Genomic DNA, 24,669 nt, shown 5'->3' with positions numbered 1-24,669 from the left:
CAATTTTTAAATAGCAATTAGGAACACAGTGTACATTATGTATGATTATTGCTTATCACACAGTATACTTTATCAATATTGCTTATCTGTTTCTTGTATGTAAGTAGTTGCATATAATAAATATTATTTTAAATGAACTCCTCAATTGAAAGATGAGTAAAAATGGGATAATCTTGGAAATAAATGTGTGTTTTTATGTCCCTGTGCATGTGTTATAGGATGCCATACATATAGTTTAGAACTTAAACTCTTAAAACTAAGTGTAAAGGACAATGATTATTTATGAAAAATTTCCCCTGTACCTACTAGGATATGTACTTAAACTTCTATGAACACATTTAAGGTCTTCATCAGAAAACAATGTTTGAGGTATTAAAGTCTATAACAACATAAAGCTCCACGATTCTCAGACACTGTCTAGTTTCTTTATATTATATTTTTATAAAGAGGTAAGTTACTTACAGAGGTATTTAGGGTAATAAACCTTAAAGCAGTTGATGATAAAGCGTACAAAGTCCATGTCCTAAAATAAAGATTATACATTTAAATCTTTAAGACTGTCCACATTAGAGAGTTTTAAATTGCACATTTCTAAAGGTGATATAAATTATTAAATACAAATGAGACAATTATTAAATTCTTTAAAAAATAAGCTCATATATAAATATCTATTCCCAGGGATTAAGGTTTTAAGTAATTAAGCTACTTACAGTAATCAGTCCTAAAATTGAGTTAAAGAAATCAGATGCTTAAACATGATTCATGTTACTTCAAACTAGTTGGATACTTCAGGCTGCAAAGGTAACAGGGCATTATAAAATGGATCTAAAAACAATCCCCATAGAGAAATTCTAAAAATATGCTGAAAAATTAAAGAATTACTAAAACAAATATACAGTTTACAACCTGACTACTTGGAATGATAATACATATGCATATAAATTCTATTTTCTTTTTAAATCTAATTTCTATTCCTCATAATACCTTCAATAAAATATATTTTATTAATCTTTTACACAATAGTTAATCTGATCATATTGGCCTGCTGTATCTACTTCACTTCTAGCTTCTTTCCCCTTATTTAGGGACCTAGAAGTAGAATTAGAATTTTTTAGTTTATATTCAAGTGTTGTTCATTGACTCCAATTTCTGGGAGACTTTATAAACATAGTTGTCTGTTGGTTCTACTGCCTTGAACACACAGTAACATGAAATTAGGTTATTAGGGTTACTATTCACATGGATCATTTCATTCCATGCTATTCCATGGCCACAGGCTGACTTACTAATCTGGATCAGCCATCTTGTAAGGACTGTAGGATGAAAGCTATAACCAGGAAAACTTACATCCATCAATTACTGAAAGGGAGATTGTCCTATAGATGAGAGTCTATAAAGTCATTCCTGGCATGTGAGTTGCAGCATCTTTAACTCTAGCAAATTGCAAGTAAGCATCCTTACCTATCTTAAGTATTTATTATCAGATAAATACTGGCATATAACAATACCTTTATAACTAACCATTACATCTACTGCACATAGAGTTTAATAATTTGGAGTTAAGTAAGAGTCAAAGAAATACCTCAAAATAACTAGTTATATAAAAATTTGGTTACCTAGTATACGATCTGTGGCCCCCAGAGACTTTGTCTAAAAAAGTCTTTACCTAATATTCTTATTTTCATCTTTTATTTAATTGAAGAGCCTTGCTTGTAAAATCCCAAGTTACTGCTAATTCAAGTGGATCTGACAGGATGCCAGTGGGGTATGTATATTGTGTACTACATAAAAAAGCTCCATGAAACTTACTGCTCTACACTTCGTGAGGATGTTTTCAAGGATGCTGTTTATTATCTTGTAAAATGTCCTCCCTTCGAGGACCTATGAAAGACTTTTCTCTCTAGTTCAAGTATCAGGAATGGATACACTTCTCCTAAGACACTGGTTTTAAAGTATGGCCACTGAATAATTTTAAATGATTCCATTTCTTTCAGGCATGCAGCTGAAAGCTTAGAGCCAAATTAGTGGCCCAACTCTAACAAATAATTTAAAAAATGTTTTGCCTTGCAATTCTGTATACATCTTTATAAGCCAACTTAAATCCTTTGTGAATCATGAAAGGGTCATATATAAAAATAATTCAGTAAGATTCGGGTATTTTAAAACATTAATAATGATTAATGCAAATAAACTTTATTTATAAATTAAAGATACTGTGATAGCACATAAGTAGCTTGAAAAGAATCAGCTCAAGTCAATTCCTAGCCTCTATATTTGGCAATAAAAAACATTAACATTTATTTTGCATGATTCTGGATTAATAATTAGAAAACTATCATACACAAAGGATAACAGAATTATGATTTATTTTTATGGAATATTTATTTATCTAGGCATTTTGATTTAGATTTTGGGTATAAAAGGATTTACTCTGTAATCTAAAACTCACTGACATGGAAACTAGATTGAAAAAATCCAGGGCAATGGACTCTTAAAACATAAATAGAGATACAGAAAGATGAAAAAAAAAAATCTATGGTTCCACCATCCAAAAATACTCTTGTTGTCTCTAGCAGCTCTCCCTAGCCTGTTTTTTGTGTTTTTTTTAATGTCTAAGGTTTCCTTTTTTGGGGGCTAGGTATCACTATGATGTAATCCTGTCACCTTTTTCATTATTCATTTAAAAAAAAGGTATTCTCCAATATAACTACAAATTCTTTATAAATACCATTTTACATAGCTACACATACTCCATCAATTAGATACACTATAATTTACTATTTCTCTGTGTTGACATTTACATTTTTTCTAATTTTTCATTATTTTAAATGACACCCTGAAAAAACATTCTGGTGTACAATGCTGTTTCTGACTCAGGATTATTCCTTTAGAATAGATTTCCAGAAGTTAGTTACCAAACAAAGAGTATGAATACGAACACTTTAAGGTTCTTAACATGCTTTGCCAAGTGAATTTTCGAAAAGGTTTCAACACTGTCCCAGGCAGGTGTGTGAATGCCACTTCACTGCTGTCAGAATTAGCCAAGGTTTGAATATAAGAGACAATAGTTCTAATAGATGTGCCAACAGACCCCCATGCTGCTGAAGGGTTTGTAGTTACCACTAAGGTCACAAGGGCCCAAATTAAAGACTAGCAGGTTTTACTTATTTTTTAAGCTTGGCAAAATCATCCGAAGGAAACTAGTTTCCAAAGCTAACCAAATTAAACAAAAAAACAAATTCAAACAAGCAAACAAAAAAAAAACCAACAAAAGTTGCTGATGATGCAAAACTCAAGTGAACATCTCTCAATCACAAAACGTGGTATGAATCTAATGGTACAACAGAGAGCATACATTACTTTACTCAACGTTTATTGAATGTATTACTCTGCCAGGCACAGGGTTAGGTGCTATAGGATATTGGTTCTGACAGAAAAGTTCACTGTTACCACTCTACCTGACCCTGCCAGCCTCAACTTCCTATCTCTATATCCTGTGTATTAGACAAGGAACATTTCTAGGGAATCTACAGGTTCGATGCCAAATACTGAAACAAATTTATTTCCTTGCAAATCCCACCCCATGTTTGGCTTCACTCACAATGCAGGGGTAAAAAAATAAACCCCAAACATAACTCGGTTAGCTCAATTTTATAGCAATATTTGGTTGGGGGGAGGGGTGGCAGGGAGGACAGGAGAGAGGGAGAACACCATGACAAACAATGATACAAAGAAAAATGCTTACTATGCTATTTATTCCAGTTTCTGACAGGTCAAACATCACTGTTACAGGTTTTCCATTTTCTCTTTTAGCATAACGTTCCAACCAGAATGCAATAAGCTTCTTTTTGTCCAATATGGTTTTATGGTCTTTTACATGATACTTCACCCTGATCCAGACTTATCCAAAAATAAGAAAAATATTTATAGCATTATAATATTATTTTATACATATATTATATCATTCCTTTCCCTTCACATTTTTCTTCATTTACAATTCACTTTGTTTCTCAGATTAAAAACATCTCTTCCTTCTTTGAAATAAGAAATGGCGTGTACTTGGGAACCTTAAAGAGTAGCAGAAAGGTAAACTATGATTTTCCCCCTTAGGAAATAAACAAACTTCACTAATAAGTAAGGGGGAAAAGAAAAGACAGGTGAACAGACAATATTTGGCAATTACCTCAAAAGTACTCTTCACTGTGCTTAACAAAAACAAAAGCCACTGATCTGTGAAGCACTAGAGAAAATGTGCCATCCAGAGGAACAGCCCAGACAGAGGCATGACGGAGGCCTGAGCGGTTGTCGTGCATGTGGGTGGAGCACGGCAAACTGTTCAAAGTGGTGGTAGCAAAGACAAAATGAGACAAGTGGTGAGAGGAGAAGCTAAATAGAGAGACAGGGCTGGGCTTGAAGGACTCTGAGTGAAATGCTAAGGTGTTTGATTTTCCTATTTAAAACATCTCTTGGCAGCAGCACAGAGGGGAGACTGGAAGAAGCAGGGCAGAGAAGGAAACCCGACAGGCTATGTCCTGGGAAGGCTCTCGGGGCACGGGGGTAGTTAGGGACTGAACCAAGGAAGTGCAGGTGAAAACAGAGAAGGGGCTAAAGTGAAGCTATGTCAGAGGAATGAGCCGATGGTTGTGGGCCTGAGCCAGGCAGTATGGGAGGGCAGGTGGTGGGACACGGTTCAGCTGTGTGTTGTGTTGAAGGCAGCTGGCAATCAGTCCAGTGGCACCACTCAGTGAGTAGCTGGGTATGTATGTGCACGTGGCCTGAGGATGATGTGGGGTCACCACTGTTTGTGGGGGGGATCTGAAGGTACCAAGGTACTTGAGATCACCCAAGGAGACTGTATCAGCTGGAAAGCAAGAGTCCAAGAAAGGAATGAAGCCTGGAAAGCCCATGAAAAGGACAGATGGAATAAGAGAAACAAGAAAAGATTATTGAGAAGGAGGAGCTGGCAATAAGAGGAAAATTCTGAGAGAGTACTGTTAGGACAGGAACAGACCACAGGCCACACAGAGGGCAGCAAGGCAGGCACTGACAGTGCAGGAAACTGCCTCGGCAGGATATCTGCTCAGGACCGGGCTCTGACACTCCTGCCAAGTCCCAGCCCTGGTACAAACCAAGCTGGATTTGGGGCAAGGGGGAGGAGTAACAAGGGCGTCCCCGGGACAGCAGGGATGATTGTGACTGTCCCTCCTGCTATCACACAGATTAAGGAAGAAACTAACAGGAGACGACTGTGGGAAACTTAAAAAGAAAAAAGGCCATTTAGCAACCGTGAGCAACTGTCAAAAAGATTTTCCATAAAAATACTGGGTTGAATTTTAATATCAGTAAATTAGAAAGATGACGATGACTCTGAATTACATTATTTTGGCTGTATTACAGGATGTGGCATTTGCCTTTACTGCCTACTTCATTACAATGCAAGCAGTATGTACAACTAAGTATCTGACACTCGGTCAAGATGGCCCTAACAATTCTCAATTGTTGGAAACTTGATGTGTGGTACATATGGAGAAAGCTCTGCCTATCATTAATTCAGTAGCGATAGATAACTACATCTCAAAATCTTGAAAAGCCAGTACATAAAGTAAATATACTTACACAACTTGTTGCCTTCTTTGTCATAACCATGGAGATAAATACCACCAATTTCCAATAACCATCTGGGAATGGATGATTCAGTCAGGTCTAAAAAGTGATAAACTTTGATGAGTAATTGTAACTTAGGGGCCTTTTAAAAAGAAAACTTAACAATGTAAAGATTAATGTCATATAGTATTTCTGATAGAAAAAAAGATACAGCTTATTCAAACATCTGGAAAGAACCTCTGGCAATAAAAATGGTGTTTCTTACTAAGTAAACAAACTACATAAAGACATGGATGAGAGAAATGGAAAAAACCCACTTCTCTTTACATGTCAGCCATTGCTATGTGGACACATTTCCATGTTCTAGTTGTGCTTCACATAACCACTTGCAAACAAATATTATCACTATTGGACAATTTCAAGAGAACATGCCAGTAAAGACCCATATTACAGCCTCAGAATTGATGAAAAAAATCACTATGGTTTCTCTAGTAAAATACGATTTTTCTACAAAGTTTGACATTCAGTAGAGTCTAATACATTTTATAATCTTGGGGCAAGCGGAAAATATTTCAAGAAAAATGCTAGATCCTTTAGCAGGAGGAACAGAAAAGGGCCTGCCCAGTCTCTAGTGAGGCTGAGAACCAACAGAGCAAGGCAGCAAATGCCAAGGCTTCTTGTTTCACTCACGTAATTCTCTGAGAACTTTCAAAGATTTATCTTTTCCCACCTACCTTTTATCATATCTCTGCTTGTTCGCCACTATAAACCAGCAATTTTATGTAAGAAAAACCTATTGTTGAGTTTATAAGTTTATTCTGTACTTAAATGACTTAGAAATATCAGATTTATATTTCTTTGATTAATAAATGCGTCACTGTTTGCTGAAATTACCTACAGATTTTACATTTCCAATCAAATTGTTATTATTATTTTTTGTGTGTGAGGAAGATTAGCCCTGAGCTAACATCCGTTGCCAATCCTCTTCTTGCTGAGGAATACTGGCCCTGGGCTAACATCTGTGCCCATCCTCCTCCACTTTACATGGGACGCCACCACAGCACGGCTTGACAAGCGGTGCGTCAGTCCATGCCTGGGATCCGAACCCGAGAACCCTGGGCCACCGAAGCAGAGCACGCGAACTTAACTGCTATGCCACCAGGCCGGCCCCATCAAATTATTTTTTAAATACTCTCCTTCTGATGGATTCCTTCTACAAGTATGAAGACTGGGGGAGAGTATCTTCCCTCAATTTATTTGTTGACTATTTTGTAATAAGTCTCCAGACTCAGTCACTCCAGAGTTTTAATCCTCAAGGTCAGGAAATCCTTCTTTATACTTCATCAAAACCAGTAGTTATGACAGTTTCTTCCCGTTAAACCTTTAGGAGGAGAGAGATAATGGGTAACCTTTCCTATGAAGGCTTCTTCATACACTTGAAGACTATTACAAAACCTCCTCTAAGATTTAAAACTCATTTTGGGGGGAAATTTCAATCTAGAATTTGGCCTTGAAATCAAGAAGTTAAGAGAAGACTGTCATAGGCATCCTTGGGGATAAGATTGCTTTTTTTAGGGATCCCCATTCATTTAGTAATTCTATATGGAGCAGCTATTAGCACAAGGAACTCTGGGGATAGAGAACGACATAAGGCACCAACTGAGAAAAACAGGCAAATAATATCATCTCCTTATCTCCAGGCCTAGTAGTGAAGATGCTATCTTGCTATTGTTTAATGGTACCAAACTAAACAAGCACAGATTAGGAGACTCTGCTGTGAGTGAAGAATCTGAGTGTGATTCTGCTCCCTGGTGATCTGATTTCCTTATGAATTATACCACTTTCAAGACTTATTCATAAGATGTTTCTTTCAAAGTGTAACTGGGTCTTTATAAAACATTATATTCTGGTGTTTATAAAACATTATATTCTGGTGTTTATGATGATTGCCAAGAATATTTGCAAATATACTATTAGATAAATGCAAAACAGTAACTTTTAGGCAGAGGATAGTATACTGTCAAGGTTAAACTCAAAAGCTTACCGTTGACAGCCATTTCTTTCCTCCACTGAAAACTCTCATCAAGCATCTTCAGTGTTTCATCTATAAGATTATGTCTCCAAGATAAGTAACTTTCAACCCAGTTATCATCTTGTTGTAGCCTTTCAACATCACGTGGATCATATTTATCTGATTTATCTAGGGGAAAAACGATAACAAATATCCAAGTCAGACAAATTCTGTAGTGAATAATAACAAACACTAATGCCAAAAGAGAAGAAAGACCTGGAAAACAAAGCTAAGCTATTTAAAGACAGACACAGGGATCCAGCTCAGATGAAAGTGCAATTTAAAGGACTGCAATTTCTAAGTGTGAGGAGAATAAAGTTATCTAAAGATTGCAGGTTTACTTTAAACAAGCCACCGTAAATATAAGTATAATGATGTACACCTGAAATTTATACAATGTCATAAACCAATGTTACTGCAATAAACAAAAATAAATAAATAAATAAGCGACCGTAGATTTAAAAAATAAGACCATAGTAAAATATTTCGCATGACCCTCTCTAAAACTACAAACCAGCATCTGGGAAGATCAATTATGTTATCTGAAATTGAAATCCATACCCTAGTCAATGAAAAATGAAATTTTATACGTAAAGAAAGAACTAAATTGTACTTAAAAAGACATTTGTTTGGCAAGTATCACTTAAAAAAATGAACTAAATACAAAGTGAAAAACTGACCATGTACGCAGCACTTAACATTTCCCATAATTTATTGGAATAATTGTTTCCAATAATAATTTCTCATTATCCACCTACACACATGCTATGTTCTTGCCAACCTCTATACCTGATATTCCTCCTTCCACATCTTGCTCTATTTTTCTGTAACTGAACTTTCCTTGTCTCCTCAACAACCACCTCTGCACGCACATCCAAATTCTACCATTCTGCAAGATTCCTTTCAAATTCTTCCTCTTCCATAAAATTTTCCCTGAGCCCAGAAGTAATTCCTTCCCTCCTGTGAACAGCTATAGGACTTGAACTAAGCCTCTCTTAAGGCACTTAGCACTTTTCCCCTTGAATCAAAGTAACCGGCATGCATGCTATATTTTCCCATATAGAGACCGTAACAGCACAGTCTATCCCCCAAAGCAAATTATAGTAGTGCCAATGAAAAGGCCTTTGGGAAACATTTGCTGACTAAATCTGTTCTTTCTCTATTTTTATTTTCTCGGTTAATGGTACTCTCCACCCTCTCAGGGGCCCACACAAAAAACTTCAGGAAATTCCCTGGCTCCTTCATCTCTAATTTTTTTTTTTTTTTTTGGATCTAGGTAGCTGCAAAGTTTTATAGATTCTCTCTCCTCTCCATTTTCTCTGCCTTATTTCAGGCCCTCAGAGATAACAGCTGAAAGGGCAGGAAAATATAAAGTGCATTCAGAGAGTGATCTTCCTTGAGTCTCAATTTCCTTATCTTTAAGCTGCTTTAGATAATCACAGGGTTGTGTGAGGATCAGATAAAAATGTATATATGAAACTACTTGCAAGTTTAAAGCACTATAAAATATAAGATTGGCCATAAATCATGCATTTGTAGGGTGTTACCATGGATATGGCTTTCAATATCTGGGCTCTATTTTTTCTAATTTATACATGTATGAGTGGTTCTGTAGTAGGTAAACTTTGGAAAGTTTTTTTATATCTGCTATTTGAAAATTCATTAGTATTCAAAGTACAATTTTTCTTTAATTATAATTTATAAACACAAGTCGGATATAAAAGAGTTTATACTGTTTAGCATCAAGAGGACCCCTTGGAGCACCTGTCTCAAGAAGCACCATCCAGTTTGGCCACTGGACAGTCCTCTCCACTGGACCAATACAGTGTTTTCCTTGAAAGTATAGGCTGACTTCATTTCCAGAACAATTTCTACCAAACACCCAGTCGGAATAACCATAGTTTACCTGCCAGCTGTTCTTTCAAATAAAAAGGGTGGTCCATGAAAATGAGACTAATTCAGCTGGCAACTCAAACAGGCAGAAGTGTTTAATGCACCCTTTCCAATTTTGTCACATAAAACATTAAAAAGACACATACTCAAGGGTCAAGATTTAATAAAATTTGCTGCTTCATCAGGGGCTTTCTAAAATAAAATTGGCTTGTGGGTTTTTTTGTTTATTGAGAGTGCCGACAGTGAAGACCACAATCACCACTAGCCTTGATTCGGGCTGAGGAGCCAGCAGTTCTACCCACAATTGCTTCTGTGTAATCAGTGCAAATGTCAACACAGTGAAAAAGGCAAATGGCTTCTTAGTATTATTATGAAAATAGTTTTGACCTCACAGGCTCCTGAAAAGAGTCCTGGGCATCCTCAAGGGTCAGCAGACTAAACTCTTGAGAACCGCTTACCTAGAACAATATGTAACAAGTGGTAAAAACTCGATAAAGATTAGCCATAATAATAATAAAACATTAATTGTTATTATCATTATTACTACCACTGCTGGTATTACCACTAGGAATACCATAAAAAAGACAGTGCCCATTACTAAGAAATTTAAAGCCAACTGCTCTTAGATAGCTCTTATGGATGCAGATCTTTGAAATCAGAAATCTCCATTTATATTAAAATGATTAATTATTGTTATTAATAGAACATGTACTTACATATGAAATGCCTGTTGTTAAACATTTGCCCCATGACAGATAGAAATGAAAAAAGAGAGGGTGGAAAAGACAGAGAAGGAGCGGATTGGGGAGGGGGTCATGTAGGGGAGGAGGGACAGAGGCAGCAGAAAAGTGAGGGCAGAAGAGGACAAAGAGGACTGACGAGTGTAGAGGTGGAGAGAGAGACAAGACAGAGAGAGAAACAGAAACTCAACTGAGCATTCAAGGTAAGGAAAACTTGGCCTGGGACCACAAGGCCAAGGGCAACAATAACTGTGCTTATAACAACACAACATGCTGCTTTCAGACACAGCCCCCAGACAACTGCACTCTCAAGTGTTAGGGAGTTTTCAGGAAACCAGTCCTTTGGTAAGTCCAGATGTTACAGGAAGAAGCTAAAGATGTACACTCAAAAGGTATCTGAAGATAGCAAAACACGTATGTGCACACGTATCCCCCCCCACCACACACACTGACTCAGGACATCATTTTGAAAAACTTGACCTCTCAATGATTAAAGCACAGAGACAATAGATTAGTTTTATACATAGATATGTATGCATATGTATACACTCTATAGTACATTGTCCTTATTACATTCATCTTGCTGTGGACCAGTGGAAATGTCATCACGAACCAACATGAATCCCAAGTGGTGGACTGATTGATTTCTTTACTTCTTTCTTTCTTTCCTTATGTTGTTGTTGAAGAAGATTCGCCTTGGGCTAACATCTGTTGTCAATCTTCCTCTTTTTGTATGTGAGCCACCGCCACAGCATGGCCACTGACAGACAAGTGATGTAGGTCTGCGCCCAGGAACTGAACTCAGGCCACCAAAGCGGAGCGGGCCGAACTTGATCCCTAGGCTACGGGGGCTGGCCCTCAAGTGGTGGATTTTTAGGCCTCATCTTTACATTTCTTCAAAATAGCTCAAAGCTCATTTCAGCCACTGCTTCATTAAGAAACAATGAACTATCAGCACACCTATGGTTCATTGCCTCTTTCTGCTATTTACCTCTTCTTATATGAATTTTGCTCAGTAAATTGGTCTTATATTTATAGATTGTATTGCCACCAAACAAATTATAAATTTCATAATTTGGCAGAGAAAGAACTAAAGATAAATGGCAATAGTGATTCACCTCTGGGACAGACAGTACTGAACGCTCCAGGGTAAAGATGACTTCTCTCTCTCAGCTTTTCAACTCTCACAGCCTTCACACTGTCTTTCACATATACACTTTTTAAAAATTTCAAATGTTGCAAGATAAAGAGAATACAGTTCTTACTCATAAAACAGTGAATTCCACTAACTTTTCTTTTTCTCTCCTGTACTTGTTGGCTGGTGAAATTACCAACAGGTCAGAAACTGTATTTTAAGGTTAACAAATATGAAAAAATTTCTAGCCAAATTCAGGATACAGGTCAGAATGATGGAATCAGAAGACCCATGCTACTAACTATGTATAGGGAGACTGAGCAAGTCACTCTGGGCCTGATTTTCTTTTCTGTAAAAATGAAGATAAGGTCTGCCTACCCACAGTCTTATGAAGATCAAAGACACTGAAAATTCTAAACATTATACAAATGAATTTTTATTAACATAAGGTAGAATGCTACCCATGAACAGAAGACTAAATTCTAACTGACCTATTAATCAATCAGTTGAGAAAATCTTGGAAGTATATTATAGTTATTATAAATGCGCCTAAAATTCAGATAAAAATTGAAAAAATACAAAAGTATTCTGATAATGAAAACTAGAGAATAGTCATTAACTGGGTGTTATAATGTTCAAAAGCAGCAAATATACAACCGTAAAACATTATAGTAGTTTAAAACCTCTTAGGATCTCTTACATCTCCAGGACTCTGAGCGTTGATCCACTTCAAATCCTAGTAGGGCCCGGGAAGAGCATTTGTATTGGATGAACCACTGCTATTGGCTGGACTGTGTAAATGTCAACAATGGGAGTGATCATGCTGAGGTAACAAAGTATTCCCTTAAGGGCATCCTCTGCTAGTTGGCCACAACCTATCCTGAATCGCCACTTTCCTGTGAAGTTGTTCGGTGATTGATTGAGAGGCAGGTGATCTTTTACAATGGATTAAGCCATTGGCCTACAGCAGTGATTCTCAAACTTCAGCACCTATCAGAATCACTAGGAGGGCTTGTTAAAACAGGGATTACTGGGCCTTACCTCTAGGGTGTCTAATTCATGTGTGGGATCCGAGAATCTGAATTTGTAACAAGTTCCCACAAGATGCTGTCGCTGTTGGTCCAGGGACCACACTTTGAGAACCACTGGTCTATTACAGGGGTTGGCAAACTTTTTCTATAAAGGGCCAGATGGTAAATATCTAAATGTTAGACTTTGAAGGCCACATAGGACCTCCGTTGCTGACTCTTCTTTATTTTGTTGTTTGTTTTTTTAGCAACCCTTTAAAAATACAAAAACCATTCTTGGATCAAGGGCTGTACAGAAACAGGACTTCGCTGACCTCTGGTCTGTTGTAGAGAGGGGAGGTGCTGTCTGCCTCACCTCCTATCCTTCAAGAGCTGGATTCATATGTTGGCTATGTGAGGGATATAACATCTTAGATAATATATCTCTCCATTTATCTATTCAGGTCTTCTCTCCACGTTCTCTAATGACATTTTATAATTTTCTCCATAAAAGAAAAAAAGTCATACATTTCTTTTATTAGATTATTAGGCAGTTTAGAGATTTCTGTGTTGCTATCATGAGCCAATAATGACAAGATTGGCAAACCTTATACCTCTTGTTTTCCTTGCCAAATTGATAACTGGGTTATTTTATGTACTGTAGAATTACAGAAATAATAGTAGAGATCATTGTTTTTTTCCTGACTTTATGGGAATTATTTTGAAGTTTCACAATTAAACACATGACATTTACTGTAGGTTTTTAGAAGATACACTTAGAGTTAAGAAAGTTTTCCTTGTTTGCTAAAAGTTTTGTTTGCTTTTCATGAAGTTGAATTATAGCCAGTGTGGTTTCTGTCTCTATTGAAATAAACATTTCCCCTCATTTAATTTTGTTAATGCATATATTTGTATTTGTTTAAACAAATATAGAAAAAGAAACAGAAAACAAATATGGTTACCTAAAGAGGGAAGAGGAGAAGGGAGTAAGAGGCATAAGAGACAACAGACACTCGTCAATGTTTACCTTTTTATGTAGTTTTGATCGCTGAACTACTGTACCTATTCAAAAATTTCATTGAGAAGCATTTTGTTAATGTGGTAAATTCCTTTGCTGCATTTTCTGATTATGAATCATCTTTGCATTCCTGGGCCTTATGTGTTCATGTGTGTCCTTGTGACGGCAAGGCAGGGAGAGTGGTAGAGATCTATGACCACCAATTCAATTTCTTTAATAGTCATTGATTTATTTAGGTTTTTTACTTTTCATTTAGACAATTTGGGATTACTTTCCTTTTCTCCAGAAAGTTTTCCACTTAATCTGTTTTCTAACTTACTGTGATAAAGCTGATCATTGTATTCTCTTACGATTTTTAAATCTCTACCACATGTATAATTATATCCGCTTTTTGTTCCTAGTGTCTTTGTCTTTTCCCTTTCTTATTAATCACTCATCCTAGATTTGTCTATTTTAACCAGCCCTTTCAAAAACCAGCTTATGTTTATTATATCTACTATCTCTTTTCCCTATACCATGAATATCTGCTCTTATTTCCTTCCTTCTACTTTCTCTGTATTTACTTGTGTTCATTTTGTAGCTCCTTGAATTGAATCTTTAGCTGATTATTTGGGCCTTGTTTTCTCATGAACGAATGTAAGACCATAGATATGTTGTTGCTCAGCTTTAAGTATTTTGTAATTTCCATTGTGATATCCTCTTTAACCCAAGGGTTATTTAGCAGAAGTAAGAACTGCACACATTGCTGGGAAGTTGTGAACCCCTGGGTTATTTAGAAATGTGTTATTTTAGTTTCCTAACATTTGATTCATTTTTAAGTACCTTGTTTATGTGACTTCTAAGTTAGTTGCTTAATGGTGTGAGAACATGGTCTGTATGATCCAGCTGCTTTGGAATTTCTGAGACTTCCTCTATGACTTAATATGCGGTGAATGTTTGCAAAAGCTCCAAGAGCACAAATAACATATTCTACAGTGTATATTCTCTATTTGTTGGGTAGAAAAGTCTACATACTCATACGTACACACACGGACGTGTATATCTATGATCAACTTCGTTCATTTGTGTTAAAAACCTAAAATCTTAAGGATTTCTTGCCTGCTTGTTCTGTGTATTTCTGAAAGAGGTTTGTTAAAATCATTCAACATGTTTGTGGATTTCTTGAGTTTTCCTTGTAATTCTGGGAGCTTTTGCTTTATGTATTTTAAGGTTATACTGTTAGATACTTTTTTATATTGTTAGTTCCTAACTGTTATTCCTTTTTAGGGTTCCTTTTATCACTAGTAGTATCACTTTTTAAATGTATTAATGTTTTTTCACGCTAAATAATATTTTGTCTAACAAAAGTGTAGCCATCACAGGATTACTTTTGGTTAGTGTTTGTCTTGTATACCTTTTTCCATCTCTTTATTTTTAACCTTTCTACATTAATTTATTTTAGGTTAGTCTCTTGTAGGCAGTACGCAATTAAAATTTTTAAAATCTACTCTGATAATAAATATAAATCTATTCATATTTGTGGTAACTATTGATCAAGTTGGGATTATTTCTGCTGTCTTATTCTGTGTTTTCTAGTTACCATGCTGTTATTTTTCTCCTTTCCTGTTTCCTGCTGGAGAGATGACATTTTCTCATTCCCCTTTTCATTCCTCCACTGGTTTGGAAATTAAATATTTTATTTCTGTCTCTCAGTGGTTACCCTTATTTTAAATATTCACACTTAATCAACAAAATCTACAGTTAATATCTCTATCCTCCTTCTAAACAATACAAGTCCTTATAATGTTTTACCTCCAATTTCCCCATTCCTATTATCATTGTTATTTTTTTTTACTATCATCATTAATTTTTTCTTTACTAATTTGCCTATTCTTTCTTTGCTTTTAATTGTTTCTTGATACTTCTGCTTCCTTCCGGGTTCTATTTATTTATTAGTGAAGTAGTCTAGTAGCTTTTCTTATTAGCGACGGACTGTCAATCTTTACATGCCTGAAAAAATTTTACTTGCACTTTTGACTAAATATTCTAAATGGGCAGTTATTTTCCTTAGCGCTTTTAGAAAATTAATTCACTGTTTCCTGGCATTAACTGTTGCTGATAAGAAATGAAGTATCAATCTGATTTTTGTCCCTTTGTAGATAATCTGTCACTTCTCTCTGGTTGTTAGATTTTTTGTCCTTGGTGTTTTCAGTTTCACTATGATATGCCTAGGGATTGACTTCTTTTCCTTTATGATGCTCAGATCTTGTTATGCTTCTTTAATCTAAGGATTTGATGTCTTTTATAAATTCCGAAAAACTGTCAACTATTATATCTTCAAATAGCATCGTCTCTATTTTTTCATTCTGGAAGTCCTATTAAATGTATATAGGGTTTCTCATGTCTTTTATTTTCTCTGACGTATTTTTATCTGCTTTTTTTCCTCAAATGATCTGGGTATAGAGTAACTGCTTATGTAAAAACTTAAAAATTGTCTATGAATGTCCTATGTCAGTTGTAAATATATAGCAGTACAAAGGGAAAAGAAAACCTCTGTAAATCAGGGCCCAACTAGTAAATACAAAGTAACTAATATCAAAAAAGTTCTATACATATATGCCAAATCTCTATAATAGTCAACACAAATTCAGCTAAAAATTGTTTGGAGTGAAATGTAGCAATTTTTTTGTCCTCCCATTCCTTACAAAACGGCTGCAGGGGAAAAAAAAACATTTAGTAATTTCTGTGAATTCTACTCCATCTCCTAGCGATCTAATCAAACCAAAATTCTTGTTAGAGATTAAATTTTCAGTAATGAAAAAATCATTTATGTTCTCTACTATCAAGAGGACACAGGGCCGGCCCCGTGGCATAGCTGTTAAGTGTGCACACTCCACTGCTGGCGGCCCGGGTTCGGATCCCGGGCCCGCACCGATGCACTGCTTGTCAGGCCATGCTGTGGTGGTGTCCCATATAAAGTGGAGGAAGATGGGCACAGATGTTAGCTCAGGGCTGGTCTTCCTCAGCAAAAAGAGGAGAATTGGCATGGATGTTAGCTCAGAGTTGATCTTCCTCACAAAAAAAAAAAAAGAAGAAAAGAAAGAGGACACAGATTTGGTAAACAGACCACCCTTCTCATGCAAGCTTTTCAAATGACAATTGATTAAAAACAAATTGACATCCTAGAAGGGACAGTATTCTAGTAACAGACTCTTTAAAGTTGCATATCTCACTAAACATTCAGGATGAGTATATATGAAGGATACGTATCAACAACTTAAAGAGATAAGTCAAAAAAAAATATTTGCCAGGTACTGATAAAAGTTATTACTCAGAATAAAGATTCAAACTAAGCAGGTCTACCAATTCTCTATCCCATCACAAATTCACTATGCGAGTCTCCATGTAAAGTACAATCTTATATTCTCTATAGCAAAGGCTTGATATTTTTAGGTATGTAATAAAGACAAAAATTGATAAACTCTTAAGATTTTTTCCTCTTATTCTGATCGCGACAACTTTAAAAGGTTGATCTTGAGAACATTAAAGATGGAGCAGAATTTAAGAAAATGCAAGTGTCTACCTACCTACCTATCTATCTTTTAAAGGCTTCCTCTCTTGGAGATAATACATGACTCATTAGTTATGAGGACTAATTTATGATCACCCACCATATGCTAGCTCAAAAGAGAGCTAGTATTGCAGATGCAAAGATGAATAAAGCCTGAGCTGATCCCTTGGGTGGTTCATAATCTAGAGAGCTTACGTAAAATATCCAACAGTATATGTACACTTTAAATGTCATTTTCCTTCCACCGTTCCTTTCCAGAGAGGGCAGTTGATAAGGACAAGCCCTGTTTTATGTACCCTTTACCTACAGAGGTTCCTTCCATTAACTGCTGATCTTCTTGTCCTTGAAATTCTCCTCTTTGAGATCATCTAAGATACTAAAGTTTCCTGGTTCTTCTACTTCTCTAACTACTTTGTCTCCTTCAGCCTAATAAAATAAAGGCATTCCTCAAGGCTAATGGCTTAATTAAAAAAAAGAAGACAACAAAATAAAGATTGTCAAAACTAAGAGTTTATCACCAAGACTCCACCAAGGGAAAATCTAAAGGTTATACTTAAGATGAAATGATAATGATCCCAGATACAAGATCTGAAACTCAAAAAGGAATGGTAAAGAGACACTAGTAAATATATGGTAAGTAAACAAACACTAATATCTAAAACAACAACAAATTGAAGGTGGGGTGAATATGGGGAACCAGGCTAGAACTACACAATGACCATTTCTTTCAGGGAATAGAAAAGAGGAAACACTCTTAACTCACTTTATGAAGGCTGCACAATCTTGATGTCAAAAACAAACAAAAAAAGTACAAGAAAGGAAAATTACAGGCTAATTTGTGAATATAGATTCAAAACTCCTAAACAAAATATCAGCTAACTGAATACAGCAATATATTTTAAAAACCTGATTAATATAATCTGCCATATTAACAGATTAAAAGAGAAAAACCAAGTGAACATCTCATCAGATACAATAAATGTGTTCAATAGATGAAGAAAATGTATTTAGTAAAATTCAACCACCAATTTTGCTAGGAACAAAACAACAAACAAAAACCAAAACTAGCAAGAATAGAAGGAAATTTCTTCATTTTGATAAAGGGTATCCTCAGAGATCATACTTACTGGCGACATGTTCAGAGCTATCTTTCTAAGACCAGGAATAAGTCAAGTAGGCTTTTATCACTGCTTTGATTCAACAGTGTTTAAGGTTCCAGCCAGAGTGAAGTAAAAAGCATTTAAAGTGGCAAGAATTGGAAAAGTAGAAAGAAAACTGTCTATTTTAAGGTGATATTATTGTCTACACAGAAATCTCAAACTAATTTAGAGATAAATTATCAAAATTAAAAAGAGTTAGTAAGGTTCCTGGGTTCAATATTAATGTAAAAAAGTCAATTGTACTTTCTATAAACCAGCAACAATCATTTAGAAAAATTCTTCAAAGATATCATTTAAACCACAAAAATAAAACACGTAAAGTGTCTGAGAATAAATTTAACAAAGGTGGGTTAACCTTTATGGAGACAATTATAAATCTTTCAATAAGGAAGAGTTTAGCAGATAGATATACCAGGTTCTCGGATAGGAAGACTCAACCGTGACAATGTCAAGTCTCCTAAAATTGATTTTCTGATTTAACACAACTCCACTCAAAATCCCAACAAAGGTTGTTTTCGGTTTCTTTGCAGAAACACGATAAGCTGATCCTATAATTTATACAGAGGAACAAAGGGCCAAGAACAGCCTGAGGAAGTGATTTTCACAGAATTAGAAACCAAATGGCCCATAAAGATATGAGGAAATGCTTAATCTCACTGGTAATCAAAGAAATGCAAATTAAAACCACAATGAGATATCCCAACACCCCCATCAGATGGGCAAAAATTAAAAAACAAAAACTAACAATGCCAAATTTTAGGGTGTAGAAAAACAAGGACACTCAAAAACTGCTGGTTAAAATGAAAACTGGTACAATCACTTTGGGAAATAGTTTGGGATTACCTAGTAAATTTGAACATGTGCCTATTTTAGGATCCACCCATTTCACTGTTGGGTACAAACTCTAGAGCAGCAGTTCTCAAACTTCTTGGTCTCAGGATCCCTTTTATACTCTTAAAAATAACTGAGGCCTCTAAATAGTTTTTTTGCTTATATGGGTTATATTTATCAATAGTTACTGTGTTAGGTATTAAAACTGAGAAATTTTTTTTTTTTGTGAGGACGATCGGCCCGAGCTAACATCTGCCAATCCTCCTCTTTTTTTTGCTGAGGAAGACTGGCCCTGGGCTAACATCCACGTCCATCTTCCTCTACTTTTTATGGGATGCCGCCACAGCATGGCAGTGAGCCCCCGGGGATCGGAAATGGGGAACCTGGCACCGCCACAGTGGAGCGCGCACACTTAACCGCCTGTGCCACCGTGCCGGCCCCAAAACTGAGAAAAATTTTAAACACGAGAACACACAAGCACACATTCTATCAGCCATCAGAGCAACGACATTATCACTCGCCATGTAACCTCTGGAAAATGCCACTGTATGCTTGTGACAGAATGACAGCGAAAAGAAAAATGATGTTTTAGTGTTATTATGCAAACAGTTTTGACCTCTCGAGCTCCTTGAAATGGTTTCAAGGAACTACAGTTCCTGGACAAACTTTGAGAACCACTGCCCTAGAGAAAGTCCAGGCACCAGATACGTATAAGAATGTTAATACCAGCACTGTACATAATAGCAAAACCTAAAAAACAACCCCAAATCCATCAACTGGTATTTTCATTCCATTAACTACTACAGAGCTATAAAAAGGAATCAATTACAGTTATATTTGACAATATGAATGACGGAATTCTATTTCTTTGGATGAGTAGTGAGTACATGCGTGTTTATTTTATTCATGTTTTATATATTTTGTACATAAAAGATATTTCAAAATTAAAAAATAAACCAAAACAAAAATTAAAAGACTAGAAAAAATTATTGGATGAGAGAAAATTAATTTAACTTAACAGCAGTGGAAGAAACCACAAAGGGTAATTTTGAATACATTCAAAAAATGAAAAAAGGGAAAGTGACATAAATAAGAAAAGCCCAAACCAATTTTAAAAGCCTACTCATGAAAAAAAATTTTTTTTTACTACAAATGCATATAAACAAATGAAAACAAGTTTACTGTCACTAGTAATCAAATGCAAACTAAAACAACCATCAGTTAAGAAATGATGACACTAAATATGGGTAAGGCTCTGGTGAGACTAACACTTTCACACATGCTGGTGGGAATGAATCTCGGTGCGACTTCTGTAGAGGAAAGTTTAGCACACGTGAAGTGTCTCAAAAATATTCACGCTTAAAAACCAATAATTCTACTTCTAGACATGAATCTTAAGGAAATAATCTGAACTATTGCACAAAAAAATGTATTAACAAAAAACTGGAATGTCCAAAAAGGGACTATTTAAAATAAAAGAAAATTATCTTTTATTTATAGAACTGAATATTAAATTGTAATGTAAAACGTTGCTTACTTCATAAATATGAAATAAGATGTCAATAAAAAATGTAACACACAAAATTACATACAGAATTGTCTTTTAAATGTTTTTTTAAATGTATAGAACAAAAGACCAGAAAAAATGCATCCACTGTTAGCAGAGCTATCTCTGGATGGTGAGTGTATGGAAGAGTCTTCAGACTTTTTGGGTATCATCCAAATTCATTTAAATGAATTCATATACTTCTAAAGTCAGAAAACAAACCTAAAATAACAAGACCCACAAACCTCCCAATAGCTCTCCGAACTCACTAAAGTACAAACGCATCATTTTGGTGTCCAATATTCCAGCTGTTTTTAGCCAAGTGTGCTTACCCTCCCTAAGGCTCATCAAAGGAGACTTCCTATGGTTTCCTGAACATGCCCCACACCTCCTCACTTCAGTGCCTCAGCTCAGACCGTTTGATCCACCTGGATCACATTCTCTATCTGGCTGAGTTTTACTATCTTCCAAAGTTCATGAGAAACACCACCTTTTCTATGAAGTTTTTTCTAACTCCATGCTAACCCAGTCACCCCAACCAGATGTGATTTTTTCCTTGTCTTTGACTCCTACAGAAATGATTTAACAATCTTATTACTGCTGATACAACTTGCCTTAATTTTAATAGTTAGCTCTGTTTTAACGTCTCTCTAGATTCCAGTAGTTAGGAAGGGGCTCTATCCTTCTTCAGCTCTTCTCTAAAATTGACACACTGCTTCCCAGAATTAAGCACATAATGAGTATTTGAGGAACTGAATAAATTATTGTCACAAGGGATTAACCTCTTGCCTTGGCCACAAGAAGGAAGAAGAGAGAATGGGAAATGTTTCTCATTTGAGACTCAGTATGGAATTTCTCACAGAAACAATGAGGAAAAAAACACCATTAGTAATGCATAAAACAATTATGGACTTGTATTTTATCCTTTTTGCCAGCTACGAATCTGTCTATAATTCCTACGGAAACAAAAATGTGCTTGGAATTCCCAAGAACCTACCTCCAAAAGAGTTTTTGGAGTACAGCCAGTGCTTAAAGTGATATACTTGCAGATAATAGTATTTTCCTTTAAAAAAATCACGTTTGCTTAAGTCTGCCTTAAGCTTCTTCTGAAACAAAATACTGTTAATGACAATAGAAAGGGTGAAATGAAAGACGGAAGAAGAAAGTGGGTGTTCCTGAGTTAATTTCTAAATACCTGAGTTAACTTCTAAAAAGTAAACTTGAAAGAGAGAACACAGGCAAATCAAAAAACCCTTTTTACCACTTTCCTACTCTACCCTTACCTGAGGCTATATTTCAGGAAACAACTGAAACTTTAAGGGGAGAAAGTCTTCAAAGGTTTTTATTTTCCTTTCCCATGCAAGGCGTTAAATTAATATTTACAACAGCTGTGCAGATAACCCACCCATGTGCGTTCACACATACCCAAGTGTGTATATTTAAGGAAAAAACCCTCCCTATACTTAATACCATACAGTGCTTTACTTTGAAATAACTCTTGTCCTTATGAAACAGTCTGAGGGCTGTTCTTTGCCAGATTTTGGTGGGGGAGGGGAGCCAGTTAGGACAGCTTTTACTACAGACTTGGACTAATCTCCCTAGGTATGTATTTAAGCATTGCTATATTCATTCAATGAGTGTACCGAGAACTGTGGTAGATATACTGAGGCAAGTCAGACTCTGCCCTCAATGTCCACAGGTTGCCCCAGACCCCTAAACATTCTACTGGAGTTATGAACAATAAGCAAGTAAACAAATGAACGAGATAATTACAGGTTATGGTAAGAGCTGAAAAGGAGACAAAACAAAGAAGACAAGGAGGCTATTTAATAATCAGCAAAGGCTTCTCAGATACATTTAAACCAAGATGAAAAAGAAAATAAGGACCTAGCCATGCACACTACCTGGGCAAGAGCCTTCCAGGCAGAGAGTAGTGGAAAGGTCCCGAGATGGAAACAGACTCAGTCTGTTTGAAGAACATAAAAGAGGCAGTGTGGCTGGTTATGTTTTTCAAACTGGGTCACGTTTGTAGGTTGTGATGCCCATTTTGCGGGTCACTGCATCAGGGAGTCATAGTTTTCAGAATAAGTATTCTTTAATGAACTATGTGTATGCACATGAGTGTGTACTAAATTGCAACGTATAATACGTTTCTTACTGTAGGCAATAGTAAAATCTGTACTAAGCAAGGAGAGTAATAAAAGATGAGGATGGAGTGGTGAGCAAGAGCTAGGGTATGCATGGCCTTGCACTGTAGGCTACCATGAAGAATTGGGATTTTTATTCTAAACACAGTGGGAAGGTGCTGAAGGATTTCAAACTGGGGAGTGACGTGATCTAATTCGACATGATGGTGTTGCCAAAAGATTACTATGGTGAAATTCAGAAGACCTGAGCACCAGTCCTGGCCTAGCCACTAACACCAGGGATATTGAGCAAACCACTTAATCTCTCTAGACCTTACTTTCTTCATTTTAAAAATGAGAAGGTTGGACCAAGATGACCTTTAAGATCTTGTCTATTGCTAAATTTCTATGACTATATTCTGCTTCCTCCCTTAGGCATAAGTAAATGACTACTGGGGAGACATTAGCTCATTAGGTCAAGTTCTGGGTTACTTTTTAAAATATTATAAACCATGTAGCTATAAGAGCTACATTTCTACAGAAAGTAATTTTAGAATTATCTCTTTACTGGAACCAGTTGTATTATTAGAAATGAAATCTCTGGGCTAAAAGTGAATTAAGTGCTTTTGCAACTCTCTGGTGCAAAGTCTGGGATGTGAAGAAAATTGACAGGGAGGGATGAAAAGATTTACTGACCAGGTTATTTGGAACGGATTTCCTTACTCGTTCTGGGTCATCAACTGACATATAATCTAGGGTAGTCTAAAGTTGCAGGGAACCTCTGCTTAGCACGGAAGTCAAGACATGGAAGCTTAACTCCTTTCACAGCAAGCAAAATGACTATTAAGGCAAAATATTCATTGAGAGCCTAGTATATGCTAACCCCATGCCAGACAGTGTGACATATGCTCTTTCATTTAATCCTAATTGTCTCATTTCACAATTATGGAAACAGAGCTCAGAAAACACAAGTAAGCTATTAAGTGGCAGGGCCAGGATTAGAATATTTATTCCATATTCATGATAAGTTATCCTCCATGTTTTAAAAACCTACTGTACAAGGATTAAATCATGAGTTAAATGTCGGACAAGTCAAGTATCTGTGACATTTGGACACAAAATATTCAACCAATAAATCGATTCTGGACTCACAAGTATTTTGCTAGGTACAGTGTGGGACGAAAAGACAAAAACTTGTTCCAGCACTGGAGGGCCTACTCCGTGGGTGGCATGCTGGGTTGTATGAACTGGAATTAGGCAAAATATCCAAGGAATTTGCATCCCCAATTAAGTACACGTGAATAGTATTACGGCAGTTTCTAGGTTCATTTTCTCCATTGTCGCTGGTGAAAGGTCAGTAGAGAAACCGTGGCCTGGACAGTGTCACCTGTGCCGTGGGCCTAACAAGTGCCCCAAGCTCCATAAACTCGAGATGCTAGAAACTCACCGATTTCCAACTTACATTAACCCTTTAAAGGAAGCAACGGCCGCATCACCTGCCCAATCGGAGCAGCGTGCATGGCAGGTTCCGGAGAAGAAAACCTTGGAAATGTGCAGGGCACCGTCCCTGTGAGGGTCGAAATGGTCCCTAAAGCCTCCCACAGAGACACCCGCAAACATCCCAGCAAAGTTGGGGACACTCACCGCATACCCGCCTCAACGCCGAGAACGCGGTACCCACCTGTCACATACTCAGCTTCGAACCTCCGTCGGATCTCAGAGATGAGCCTGGCTTTATTCTGGGCGTGATACTGGAAAGGAGACACGAAGAGACGCTTAGACACCAAGCGCACCATCCCGCTTCCCCTCAGACCAGCCCGCCTGCACCTAGGCGCGCGGCCCCTGGGCCTCAGAGGCGACTTCCAGGTCCAGGAGCGGGGGCTGCCGGTAGCGGTGCGGTCGGCTCCTCACCTCGGCCATGGTCACCGCTGCCACTTCCACAGCTGCCGTCCAAACACCTCACTCAACACCGGCCCGGCCGGCCCCAA

At 36.7% G+C, this 24,669-nt stretch overlaps 1 protein-coding gene across 1 annotated transcript in view; it reads right to left on the bottom strand.

Annotated features, from left to right (window-relative positions):
• Positions 1–24,666, bottom strand: part of MOSPD2 (motile sperm domain containing 2) — a 51,211-nt gene extending 26,545 nt beyond the window's left edge. The window contains exons 1-6 of the mRNA XM_058535466.1: positions 24,593–24,666; positions 24,363–24,432; positions 7,649–7,804; positions 5,617–5,703; positions 3,746–3,900; positions 463–523 (exon numbers count right to left, since the gene is read on the bottom strand). Coding sequence (XP_058391449.1) covers positions 463–523; positions 3,746–3,900; positions 5,617–5,703; positions 7,649–7,804; positions 24,363–24,432; positions 24,593–24,601 — 538 coding nt within the window. The 5' untranslated portion in view covers positions 24,602–24,666. The remainder of the gene's footprint in view (positions 1–462; positions 524–3,745; positions 3,901–5,616; positions 5,704–7,648; positions 7,805–24,362; positions 24,433–24,592) is intronic.
• Between the last annotated feature and the right edge of the window lie 3 nt (positions 24,667–24,669).

The sequence above is a fragment of the Diceros bicornis genome, chromosome X, assembly GCF_020826845.1.
Source record: "Diceros bicornis minor isolate mBicDic1 chromosome X, mDicBic1.mat.cur, whole genome shotgun sequence".
Lineage (NCBI taxonomy): Eukaryota > Metazoa > Chordata > Mammalia > Perissodactyla > Rhinocerotidae > Diceros > Diceros bicornis.
Note: the sequence above shows the minus strand (reverse complement) of the source record. Positions and strands in the feature narration are given on the sequence as shown.